At 43.0% G+C, this 13547-nt stretch overlaps 1 protein-coding gene across 3 annotated transcripts in view; it reads right to left on the bottom strand.

Moving 5' to 3' along the window:
* Positions 1-13547, bottom strand: part of LOC113886989 (neurofilament medium polypeptide-like) — a 424045-nt gene that overhangs the window by 78656 nt on the left and 331842 nt on the right. For all 3 annotated transcript variants that reach the window (XM_027533755.1, XM_027533756.1, XM_027533757.1), the window contains 2 exons: positions 828-966; positions 297-422 (listed from right to left, as the gene is read on the bottom strand). In XM_027533755.1, the coding sequence (XP_027389556.1) occupies positions 297-422; positions 828-966 (265 nt within the window). The remainder of the gene's footprint in view (positions 1-296; positions 423-827; positions 967-13547) is intronic.

Raw genomic sequence — 13547 nt, 5'->3', positions numbered from 1 at the left:
TTTGCTACAAGCAGAAATTATAAAAGAACCTGAAAATTATTAGCTGTTGCTTAAAATACTAAACAAGAGAAGAAAACGGTTCCCTATTTTCAATTCGATATGGCTTTGATCCTCTCTGTTTCTTTATTTGAAAGTCTGTAAGTCAGGCACTCAGGCATCTGGGGTCTGAACTATCTTTCAAAGAATATGTGAACTCTGTTATTAAAATAATAGTAATGTTCCCTCTATATTAGTAAAGATATAATATTCTGAAAAAACAGAAACCACATAAATTACTTTCTGAATGGATGACGTACCTGCTTCTGGCATTTCAACAGGCTCTGTATTTGATGCAACCTCCTCCCTGACATCAGGACCATCTCCACCTTTACCCCCAGTCTTAGCCTCAGCCAATTCCTGGAGATCAGTTTCCAGGTGAGAATCTTTAACAAAAAATGTATCAATTCAGCTGTAAAGCATACAACATAAACAAGGGAATGATGATATTGATTCCCTCAGTATTATGAATTAAAAGTCTTAGGCTAGTATGGTAAAAATGTGATGAATGAGAACCTCAGGAGCATTATTCCAGGAATGTTTTGCTGGAGAAAAAGGAAAGCAGAATTTTCCGAATGCTATCACCATTTTCCTTTCCCAGGGTTGTCCTCAGACAACTTAGGTGCCCCCTTCTCTTTGTCTTGAAAACAAGGGAAAATTTGAGTGACCACACTAACCTGCAAACTATACTCTGCTCAGTTTTTTAGGAACTGTCTGAAGTCCTTTTCTAATGTTTCCTTTCCTCCTCTTACTGGTTATGTCTTAAGACATGATGCACACATATACTTTACCTCCAGAGGCATCCTTCTCCTTCTCTTCATTATGATTCACCGGATCCTCTCCATTTACTTCCTCCTTCCCAAGTGTGATATCCTGAATCTCAGCTGGCGGTTCCTCTTGTTGAGGTTGCTCAACACTGGGCTGCTGGTCCTAGTAGAGAGTGCATGCAAATAAAAACTTTTTGTTGTTAATACATCTAATAGCATAAATATACATAATACATAGATATATCTGAGCATAAGTAAACCTAACAACATTTTCCCAACACAATTCTATGTACTTACTTTTAATAAAGTTACTCTTCCCACAGAGAAGAGTTAGCTCCCATAAGAGTTACCCAGAAAGACTTTGGAAGTTATTTAAATCTATGTTGGGATGGAAGTATGCAGTCTGTTGTTAATAAGCAGGAGGAGGGAGTCACTGGGCACATTTCCAGGGAATTTAACAGTATATTCATAGGCAACGCCAGACTGTAATATATCTGGATCAATGTTCCTTCCTAAGACAAACTGTCACCCTTTATCAGCATGGAAGACCTTTATCACTGCATCTGTACTACTTAACATGATTTTCTCACAAATAAACTTGTGCTAATAGAAAACATCAAATGGTAAGGTACTCACAACCACAGGTTCATCCAGCTTGGGGAATCTTGATCTATAGGTCCCAATGTTGACGCCACTTGCCCACTGATATTTCTCCCGGAAAGTAGAATATTGTGATTTAGAAAATGTATTTAAGAGCACAGCTATATTTCATCACTTTTATGACCATATGTTGACTTATTTTTTTTAATGTGAAAATACTTTCAAAAGAAAATTCTGGTTAAGTTAGAGTGTACATGCATTCCAATTACACCAAATACAGTTGCTTGCAAAGCCATTTTTGTCTTTGCTATGCTGGCAGAGAAATCACCTTAAGGTACACAGGAAGGCTGACTTTTTGTGAGGAAGTTTGATTTCACAACAGAATTCTCCATCATGAAGATATTTAGTGAAATACTGCTAGGAATTTAAAAATTCAGGACTACTGCTCTTGTCACACTCCTATTCACCAGACCTATTTCCCCCAACTCCCTTGGAATTCAGTTGGAACACGAAGAAAGGCTCAGTCTTTACAGCCTGACTATGGGATTTTCTCAGTGTCTGTGGCTGAGGTGAGTCTGCATGCAGAGCAACCGGTCCACTTCTCTCTTGGCACCTTACCACAAAACTCGTGATACATATGTATTATATGATTGTATGTTATGTATTATATGATTTCATGTCAGTGGGTTTCTGGAAAAGCACAACTATAGGCAGAGAAATATGTCTGTGGTTGCCAGGGTATAGGAGTGGAGGAAGGAGTCTGAAAGGCAAATAGCCCAAGGGAGCATTTTCAAACCAATGGGATATTTTCTACATTTTTATTGTGGTAGCATTTACACAATGGTATGCATATGTCAAAACTCGACAAATGGTAATGCTTTAAAGCATTGACTTCTATGGTATATAAATTATATCTCAATACTTCTCACTTTTTTAAAAAGGAAAAGGATCTTTTAAGTATGTAAATACTGGTTATTGTATCCATCTAGAACTTGAGCTCATAAACATAAAAATCTTATTTGAAATTCTTCCGAGACCCGGCCAACTTCCAGGATTCCCCATGACACCTTTGTACCCTTATGACAGGACACAGAAACTTGGGTCTTAACCACGTTTACAATTCCGTCTCTTCACGTCAATTCAACATTCTTGCTGAGTTCTGTCCATTTTACTTTGAAAATGTCTAATGCATCGACTTTTTCCCATGTCCACCACATCTGCTCTAGTCCAAAGCCCCCTCCATTTAATTGTCAACCCCCTTCTAACGGGTCTCTCACATCCATTCAGGGTGCCTGTCTCCCACTCACCGCCATCTCCCTCCCTCTCTTACAGTTCCAGAACTGTTTATGACTTTCTAGATAAAGCCTACTGTCCTACACAAGAACTTGAAGGTATGGTCTAGCCCTTGCCCAGCTTGCTAACATCATGGAAAGTAGAGAATCCTCTTCTTGTCTCTCTTATTGGGCTTCATTCATACCCTCCAATTTCTCAAGCTTAGATTGTCCCATATTTCTGAAGCTCCGGTTAGTAGACTCCTTCAAGCTAGGCTTCAACAGTATATGGAACGAGAACTTCCAGATATACAAGCTGGTTTTGAAGAGGCAGAGAAACAAGAGATCAAATTGCAACCTTCATTAGATCATGGGGAAAGCAAGGGAATTCCAGAAACACATCTACTTCTGCTTCATTGACTAGACTACCTCAAGGCCTCTGACTGTGTGGATCACAACAAACTGTGGAAATTCTTAGAGATGGGAGTACCAGACAAGCTGACCTGTCTCCTGAGAAACCTGTATGAGGGTTAAGAAGTAACAGTTAGAATAAAACATGGAACAATGGACTGGTTCAAAATTGGGAAAGGAGTAAGACAAGGTTGTATAGTGTCACTTTGCTTATTCAACTTACACGCAGAGCACATCATGGGAAATGCTGGGCTGGATGACTCACAAGCTGGAATCAAGGTTGCTGTCAGAAATATCAACAAGCTCAGATATGCAGATCATACCACTCTAATGGCAGAAACTGAAGAGGAACTAAAGAACCTCTTGATGCGGGTGAAAGAGGAGAATGAAAAGGCTGGCTTAAAACTCAACATTCAAAAATATAAGATTATGGCATCTACTCCTATCATTTCACAGAAAACAGAAGGGGGGAAGTGGATGCACGGACACATTTAATTTTGGAGGCTCCAAAATCACTGTGGATGGTGATTGCTGCCATGTATTCAGACACTTGATCCTTGGAACAACAGCTATGACAAAGCTAGTATGCATGCATGGTTTGCTTCAGTCGTGTCTGACTCTTTATGACTCCATGGACCGTAGCCTGCCAGGTGCCGCTGTCCATGGGATTCTCCAGGTGAGAATACTTTAATGGATTGCCATGCCCTCCTCCCATGGGGCATGGCAGGGCATCTTCCCAACCCAGGGGTGAAACCCATGTCTCCTGCATCCCGTGCATTGCAGGGAGGTTTTTTGTTTTTGTTTTTGCCAATTTATGCATGTTTTAATTGAAGGATAATTGCTTTACAGAATTTTGTTGTTTTCTGTCAAACATCAACAAGAATCAGCCATAGATACACCCATGCAGGCGGATTCTTTACCACTGAGCCACCAGGGAAGCCTATGTCAAACCTAGACAGCATAGTATAAAGCAGAGACATCACTTTGCCAACAAAGGTCCGTATAGTCAAAACTATGGCTTTTTCAGTAGTCATGTACAGATGTGTGAGTTCGATCATTAAGAAGGCTGAGTGACAAAGAATTGACGCTTTCGGTTTGTGGTGCTGGAGAAGACACTTGAGAATCCCTCAGACAGCAAGGATATCAAAACAGCCAATCCTAAAGGAAACCAACTGTGAACATTCAGTGGAAGGACCGATGCTGAAGCTGAAGCTCCAATACTTTAGCCACCTGATGGGAACAGACGACTCACAGGAAAAGACCCTGATGCTGGTGATCAGGGTAGGAAGCCTAAAGCAAGTTATGCCCTGGTGACTGCTGAACAGGTTTTAGAAGCAAAATCTCTCCCCCAGGGAACCAGTGCTATTAGCGGAACTTATGGCTCTGACCCGAGTTCTAGAGCTAAGCGAAGGGCAGCGAGCAAATATCTTCACTGATTCTAAGTACGCTTATTTGACTTTACACGCTCATGCTGCAATATGGAAAGAAAAACAGTTTAAAAGGGCAACAGGAGAACTTATTGAGCATTTCAGAGAGATCCAGAGACTTTTAAAGACTATATATTGTCCTAAAGGAGTAGCTGTTACGCATTGCAAAGGGCACAGCAGGGATGGGAGTAAAGTAGCTGAAGGTAATCAGCTGGCTGATGTCAAGCCAGAAAAAGTGGCACTTTAGGAAACCCCTTCACTGCAGATGCCTTTGATCTGGACAGGTCCTGTGGAACAGGAAAAACCGCAATATACTGAGGAAGAATTAGAAAGATATGAGAAAAGAGGAGCAAAGATTACTGATAAAGGATGGCTACAGTCCAAGGATGGACGATTAATAATTATTGAAAAGACTCAATGGAAAATTCTTAAGGGTTTACACCAGAGTTTTCATTTAGATGTAGACAGTACTTAACAGATAGCTTCTCATTTGTTTGAAGGTAAAAATGTAGTGAAAACTTTAAAGGACATTATCAAAAGATGTGAGGTTTGTCAGAAAAATAACCCAAAGACTGAAAAGCTAGCAAAATCTGGATTACAACGAAGTGGAAAATATCCTGGAGAAGACTGGGAAACCGATTTTACTCACATGCCACAAGTTAATGATTATTCTTGCTCACAAGTTTGGGTGGATACTTTTCCTGGATGGATTGAGCCTTTTCCCTGTTGCAGTGAACACACTAAGGAGGTTATAAGAATTTTAATCCATGAAATTATCCCCAGGTTTGGGCTGCCACGGAGGCTTCACAGTGACAATGGCACCACCTTTGAAGCTGCTCTAACTCAGGGGGTGTCTAAAGCTCTAGGAATAGAATCTCACTTACACTGTTCCTGGAGACCCCAATCCTCAGGAAAGGTTGAAACAGCTAACGACATTATCAAAAGACATCTGTGCACATTAACTCAAGAGACACAGGACAATTGGATTAAAGTTCTACCCATAGCTTTAATGAGGGCTGGGACTGCCCCCAAAAGGAGGGGCTGTCCCCCTTTGAATGTATTTATGGAAGGCCTTTCTTATGCGCAGACATTGTTATAGACCCTGAAGCCTTAGAATTAACTAATTATGTAACTCAGCTCTCAGTTTTTCAACAGATATTAACGGAATTCCAGCAGGTGACTCCTGACCTAGCCTCTGCATCAAACAAGCCCTCATTTGAGCCAGGAACAGAGGTCCTGATAAAAACACTGGGATCTGGGGGCCAATCCCTCGAACCCCTCTGGGAAGGCCCTTACCAGGTTATTCTTCTTCTCCCACAGCTGTCAAAGTGCCAGGAATAGATTCATGGGTGCATCACACTCGAGTTAAGAGGTGGCATCCTGACCAGAACTAAGTGACGTCATTTTATGTCTTTACTTTCTATGCTCTGACTTTGTACTTTTCAGATGGCCCTGATAATCTATGTGAGCCTACTCTGCTGACTCCAAAAATCCTGAGTTTGCCGTTTGATCCTCAAGACAATGCCTTCCTGTCCTGGGCTCACTCCTATGCTGCATTCCACAGTCGGTCTAACTGCTGGGTCTGCAGAGTGCTCCCCTCTTCATCAGTGGAAGGCTTCCCATGGTGGACATCTCCACTTCAAGGAAAAGACTTTCTCCAAGTCTGCGAATACCTTCGACAACAATCATATGTGATGCCTCTTCTTAATCTGATGACATCTAACAACCCTAAGATGGACTGGTGCAACACTTTGTACTTTAATTATGGACATAACGTGGCTTTTAATTTTGATTATATGTTGTCATGGTTTAATGACTATTTCGCTACACAGAAGGTAAATGGGTCTAGATCTAGTGGCTTTTTACCTGACGTTTATCAAATATGGGATGATTGAGGTTATATGGCTAACTTCTGAAAAAGGACATCTAATGTCTACTGCCCCTATATGCTGGGAACAAATAGAGCCATCCCCAGAAGTTAGCCAACAACTTAATTATAATGATTGGAAACAATTGGGACTTTTGCCTCAGGAAATATGCAAGGTAATCATTCCCGTATTTTCCAACCCCAGTTCAGGTCCTCCCTTTGCCTGGCCAGGCACTGATTGGGACTGGATATCTCAGTCACGCTGGCTTGCTCCAAATGGGACCTACTGGATATGTGGCTCTTACCTATGGGCATGGCTTCCCCCTGGCTGGATAAGGGAGATGCACCCTAGGTTTAGCTTTTACTCATGGCTTCATATTTTCAGAGCTTCCAGAAAAGCCTGCTAATTTACCACACCTTAAAACTCAGTGGGCAAGGTCTGCATTTCACTGGTATGATTATTTGGCTGCAGTGTTTGTTCCCTCTCTGGGAACTACAGATGTTCTGCTACGAGTGGATGCTTTTGACTAATTTTACTCAACAGGTATTACAAGATTCTCAAAAAGCTATTTCAGCTCTTCAGTTCAGTTCAGTTGCTCAGTCGTGTCCGACTCTTTGCGACCCCATGAATCGCAGCCCGCCAGGCCTCCCTGTCGATCACCATCTCCTGCAGTTCACTCAAACTCAAGTCCATCGAGTCGGTGATGCCCTCCAGCCATCTCATCCTCTGTCGTCCCCTTTTCCTCCTGCCCCCAATCCCTCCCAGCATCAGAGTCTTTTCCAATGAGTCAACTCTTCGCATGAGGTGGCCAAAGTACTGGAGTTTCAGCTTTAGAATCATTCCTTCCAAAGAACACCCAGGACTGATCTCCTTTAGAAAAGACTGGTTGGTAACATCGAAAAAAGATGTCCTTTTCATTATGGGGACTGGAATGCAAAAGTAGGAATTCAGGAAACACCTGGAGTAATAGGCAAATTTGGCCTTGGAATATGGAATGAAGCAGGGCAAAGGCTAATAGAGTTTTGCCTAGAGAATGCACTGGTCATAGCAAACACCCTCTTCCAACAACACAAGAGAAGAGTCTACACATGGACATCACCAGATGGTCAACACCGAAATCAGATTGATTATATTCTTTGCAGCCAAAGATGGAGAAGCTCTATACAGTCAGCAAAAACAAGACCAGGAACTGACTGTGGCTCAGATCATGAACTGCTTATTGCCAAATTCAGACTTAAATTGAAGAAAGTAGGGAAAACCACTAAACCATTCAGGGAAACAAATCCCTTATGATTATACAGTGAAAGTGAGAAATAGATTTAAAGGACTAGATCTGATAGAGTGCATGATGAACTATGGACGGTGTTTGTGACATTGTACAGGAGACAGGGATCAAGACCATCCCCATGGAAAAGAAATGCAAAAAAGCAAAGTGGCTGTCTGGGGAGGCCTTACAAATAGCTGTGAAAAGAAGAGAAGTGAAAAACAAAGGAGAAAAGGAAAGATATAAGCATCTAAATGCAGAGTTCCAAAGAATAGCAAGGAGTGATAAGAAAGCCTTCCTCAGCGATCAATGCAAAGAAATAGAGAAAAACAACAGAATGCGAAAGACTAGAGATCTCTTCAAGAATATTAGAGATACCAAGAGAACATTTCACACAAAGATGAGCTCGATAAAGGACAGAAATGGTATGGACCTAACAGAAGCAGAAGATATTAAGAACAGGTGGCAAGAATACACAGAAGAACTGTACAAAAAAGATCTTCACGACCAAGATAATCACGATGCTGTGATCACTCACCTAGAGCCAGACATCTTGGAATGTGAAGTCAAGTGGGCCTTAGAAAGCATCACTATGAACAAAGCTAGTGGAGGTGATGGAATTCCAGGTGAGCTATTTCAAATCCTGAAAGATGATGCTGTTAAAGTGCTGCACTCACTATGCCAGCAAATTTGGAAGACTCAGCAGTGGTCACAGGACTGGAAAAAGTCAGTTTTCATTCCAATCCCAAAGAAAGTCAATGCCAAAGATGCTCAAACTACCACACAATTGCACTCATCTCACACACCAGTAAAGTAATGCTCAAAATTCTCCACGCCAGGCTTCAGCAATACATGAACCGTGAGCTTTCTGATGTTCAAGCTGATTTTAGAAAAAGCAGAGGAACCAGAGATCAAATTGGCAACATCTGCTGGATCATGGAAAAAGGAAGAGAGTTCCAGAAAACATTCTACTTCTGCTTTATTGACTATGCCAAAGCCTTTGACTGTGTGGGTCACAATCAACTGTGGAAAATCCTGAAAGAGATGGGAATACCAGACCACCTGACCTGCCTTTTGAGAAATCTGTATGCAGGTCAGGAAGCAACAGATAGAACTGGACATGGAACAACAGACTGGTTCCAAATAGGAAAAGGAGTACATCAAGGCTGTATATTGTCACCCTGCTTATTTAACTTATATGCAGAGTACATCATGAGAAACGCTGGGCTGGAAGAAGCACAAGCTGGAATCAAGATTGCCGGGAGAAATATCAATAACCTCAGATATGCAGATGATACCACCCTTATGGCAGAAAGTGAAGAGGAACTAAAAAGCCTCTTGAAGAAAGTGAAAGAGGAGAGTGAAAAAATTGCCTTAAAGCTTAACATTCAGAAAACGAAGATCATGGCATCTGGTCCCATCACTTCATGGCAGATAGATGGGGAAACAGTGACAGACTTTATTTTTGGGGGCTCCAAAATCACTGCAGATGGTGATTGCAGCCATGAAATTAAAAGACGCTTACTCCTTGGAAGGAAAGTTATGACCAACCTAGATTGCATATTCAAAAGCAGAGACATTACTTTGCCAACAAAGGTCCGTGTAGTCAAGGCTATGGTTTTTCCAGTAGTCATGTATGGATGTGAGAGTTGGACTGTGAAGAAAGCTGATCGCCGAAGAATTGATGCTTTTTAAGTGTGGTGTTGGTGAAGACTCCTGAGAGTCCCGTGGACTGGAAGGAGATCCAACCATTCCATTCTAAAGGAGATCAGTCCTGGGTGTTCTTTGGAAGGAATGATGCTGAAGCTGAAACTCCAGTACTTTGGCCACCTCATGCGAAGAGTTGACTCATTGGAAAAGACCCTGATGTTGGGAGGGATTGAGGGCAGGAGGAGAAGGAGACGACAGAGGATCAGAAGGCTGGATGGCATCACCGACTCAACGGATGTTGAGTCTGAGTGAACTGTGGGAGTTGATGATGGACAGGGCTGCCTGGTGTGCTGTGATTCATGGGGTCGCAAAGAGTCAGACACGACTGAGCGACTGAACTGAACTGAACTGAGTGTTTCCATGTGGTTAAAGGGGGAATGAGGCGCAGAGGCACTACGTAACTTGTTCAGTGTCTCCAGCATTAAGGGAGCCAGAGGTCTGGATGCACTGTGGAAAACTCTGTGTGTTCTGTATTTATCAGTCAAGAGTAAGATCCAATGGCTATGGCAAAATATGTAGAATAACAGCTAGCACATAACACAAATTGATCTTACATCATAGAAATGCACACTAAATAGAAATCTGATTTCTTCAGAAATCTTTCAAATGGAGGCTTGACAAGACTGGCATCAGGATGTTTTGTAGACACGATGGTCTCAGAGCCTCCTCAGAACATCAGACAGCATGTCAGTGAGTCTCCTAGACTGGTGGTCTTGGGTTTGTGCATCAGAGAAAGCAGGAAACCCCTGTCACATGCTCTCAATGGAGACAGAGCCTGGAAGCAGGCAAAATTAGACCATGCCTCTGCTCTGGTAGTGCCTAGACAAGTTGTCCATGTCAATCAGAACTGAGGAATTCTTTTAAAAAGTGCAGATTCCATGATCTACACTCAGTGAATCTCACTCAGTGGGGCTACAACAGTGCCCCAGAATCTGTGAGATTTCACTACACTTGGGAAACTCTCAGGGACTTTATTAAACCCCTTTGGTAGTGAGACTGTCAGCAAAATAAGGGAAATAATGATCAGAACAGATATTAGAAAAAATATGTAGATAAGCAACAAAACCCAAAGCTGGCTCTTTCAAAAGGTCAATATGAATTCATAAGTTTCCACCCACAAGAATTAAAAAAAAAAAAAAAGATAACTAAAGACAAAACTTACCAATATCAGGAAAGAAATAGGTTACAGATGCAGATGACCACAAACTGAGGTAGAAACTGAAATAGCAGCACCAGGCCCCTTTCGATGAGAGCTACGTGCCAAACCCAGCCCATTACAAGATTCCTTGACATTCAGGAGCACGCCAAGTAGATTTCCATGCCAGGACTGTTGCATTTATTGTTCCTTCTGCCTGGAATGCTCTTCTCTTAGGTAACCCCACAGCCTGCTCCCTTACTTCCTCCAGATCTCTGCTTACTTGCCATCTTTCAGGGAGTCTTTCCCTCATTATCTTGAATAAAATAATAACATCATATCTACATACACCTTTTCCCCTGATCTAGCAATATGTTTCTTCATAGCGCCTGCCACCCTTGATTATTTACTGACCATCAAGTCTATGAAATGAGAGACTTGGTTGAAATGGCAACCCACTCCAGTGTTCTTGCCTGGAGAATCCCAGGGACTGGCAGGGGCCTGGTGGGCTGCGGTCTATGGGGTCGCACAGAGTTGGACACGACTGAAGCGACTTAGCAGCAGCAGCAGTACTGTCCCAAACTCCTTCAAAACCACTATGAGTTACCATTTCACGCCAGTCAGAATGGCTGCGATCCAAAAGTCTACAAGTAATAAATGCTGGAGAGGGTGTGGAGAAAAGGGAGCCCTCTTACACTGCTGGTGGGAATGCAAACTAGTACAGCCACTATGGAGAACAGTGTGGAGAATCCTTAAAAAACTGGAAATAGAACTGCCTTATGATCCAGCAATCCCACTGCTGGGCATACACACTGAGGAAACCAGAAGGGAAAGAGACACGTGTACCCCAATGTTCATCGCAGCACTGTTTATAATAGCCAGGACATGGAAGCAACCTAGATGTCCATCAGCAGATGAATGGATAAGAAAGCTATGGTACATATACACAATGGAGTATTACTCAGCCATTAAAAAGAATACATTTGAATCAGTCCTAATGAGGTGGATGAAACTGGAGCCTATTATACAGAGTGAAGTAAACCAGAAAGAAAAACACCAATACAGTATACTAACGCATATATATGGAATTTAGAAAGATGGTAACAATAACCCTGTGTACGAGACAGCAAAAGAGACACTGATGTATAGAACAGTCTTATGGACTCTGTGGGAGAGGGAGAGGGTGGGAAGATTTGGGAGAATGGCATTGAAACATGTAAAATACCATGTATGAAACGAGATGCCAGTCCAGGTTCGATGCACGATACTGGATGCTTGGGGCTAGTGCACTGGGACGACCCAGAGGGATGGTATGGGGAGGGAGGAGGGAGGAGGGTTCAGGATGGGGAACACATGTATACCTGTGGCGGATTCATTTTGATATTTGGTAAAACTAATACAATTATGTAAAGTTTAAAATAAAATAAAATAAAATAAAAATAGTGCTCAGGTCTATGGCAGGTGCTCAGATAACATTTGCTGAAGGACAGTCTGGAGCCAGGTCCTTTACACACATTGCTAACATGCACAGGTACCCTCCAAGATGGGCACTGGCCCCATTGTATTAATTATGATACAAACTGAGATTTCAGGAGACAAGTGATACACTCAACAACACAGTCAGCATGTCAGGTTCCAGGCTTCAGAATCATATCTGCCAGCTTCCAAATCCTCAGTTCCCGGACAGAGACTTCACAGCCAAGAACATAAGAGGTTTTATATCTAACACAAAGACTCCAAACAGCTCAGATACCCAGAGACACCAAAAAGAGCTCACTGAATCTCTGCACAGAGAGTGCACAACTCGTCTCAGACCCTCAAACACAACTGAGACCATAACCATACACACTGTGACAAAGACCCTCCAAACAGACCAAAGTCTTCCAGACAGAAACAAACGAGAACTGCACAGATACTTCACATCATGGAGACTGACTCCCAAACCACTGGGACACTTACCGACCTAACACAAAACCCCCTAAACAGAAAGACAGACGTTTTAATAATAACTCAAGAACACAATATAATCTTAAGATTAATTTCCTAGACAAATGAAAAACTTGCAACCTGTGCATAGATCCCCAAGCAGCTGATAGTTTACACCTTTACACTGACCCATCCTTAAAGCAGCACAGAGGCATCACAACTTCGGAACGCAGAATCAAAAGCTCAGTGATCTCACATTCTGGGGTGCAGACGCCTACACAGAGATCTCTCACCCAGGGACTGAAAAGCCAGCAAGCTCCAAAGATGCACATCCCGGTATACAGGCACACATCCTAGAGGCTTTGTACTATGGCTCACAAAATCCGCTCAGATCAAATATCCCATCACTCACAACCCTGCCAAAAGGCTCAAGGGGATCAAATGTACCCAAACAACACCTGTGTTGTCACACGAAGCAATACACAATCCCAAGCTGCCAGATACAGTTTATTCTCCAGGGAGAGACACCAAACTCAGAGACCTCTCCCTGGACATGAATTGCATGCATTTGTGTGAATGACGGAGAAGGCACTGGCGACCCACTCCAGTACTCTTGCCTGGAAAACCCGTGGACGGAGGAGCCTGGTAGGCTGCAGTCCATGGGGTCGCTAAGAGTCGGACACGACTGAGCGACTTCACTTTCACTTTTCACTTTCATGGACTGGAGAAGGAAATGGCAACTCACTCCAGTGTTCTTGCCTGGAGAATCCCAGGGACGGGGGAGCCTGGTGGGCTGCGGTCTATGGGGTCGCACAGAGTCGGACACGACTGAAGTGACTTAGCAGCAGCAGCTGTGTGAATGACCGTGCACTGCCACACGATCCAGACTGAGCGGAGCTAAACCAGAATGAAACGCCGTCACCATGCACAGCCAGCGACTGCGCCAAACCTCGCCACTAACCAGGGCACCTATTAGACCCCTTTGGAAAAAGCAATAAGACTCGGAGGAAAATTGTTTGCTCTGAAAAGTCGCGCACGCCAACGCAGGCGCACGCGTAAACAGGCGCCTCTCGCCCTCAGTTCCTGTTCTGCGACCACACTGCCTGCAATCACGCGGTGGCCAATCACTGCC

Source organism: Bos indicus x Bos taurus, chromosome X, assembly GCF_003369695.1.
Source record: "Bos indicus x Bos taurus breed Angus x Brahman F1 hybrid chromosome X, Bos_hybrid_MaternalHap_v2.0, whole genome shotgun sequence".
NCBI lineage: Eukaryota > Metazoa > Chordata > Mammalia > Artiodactyla > Bovidae > Bos > Bos indicus x Bos taurus.
Note: the sequence above shows the minus strand (reverse complement) of the source record. Positions and strands in the feature narration are given on the sequence as shown.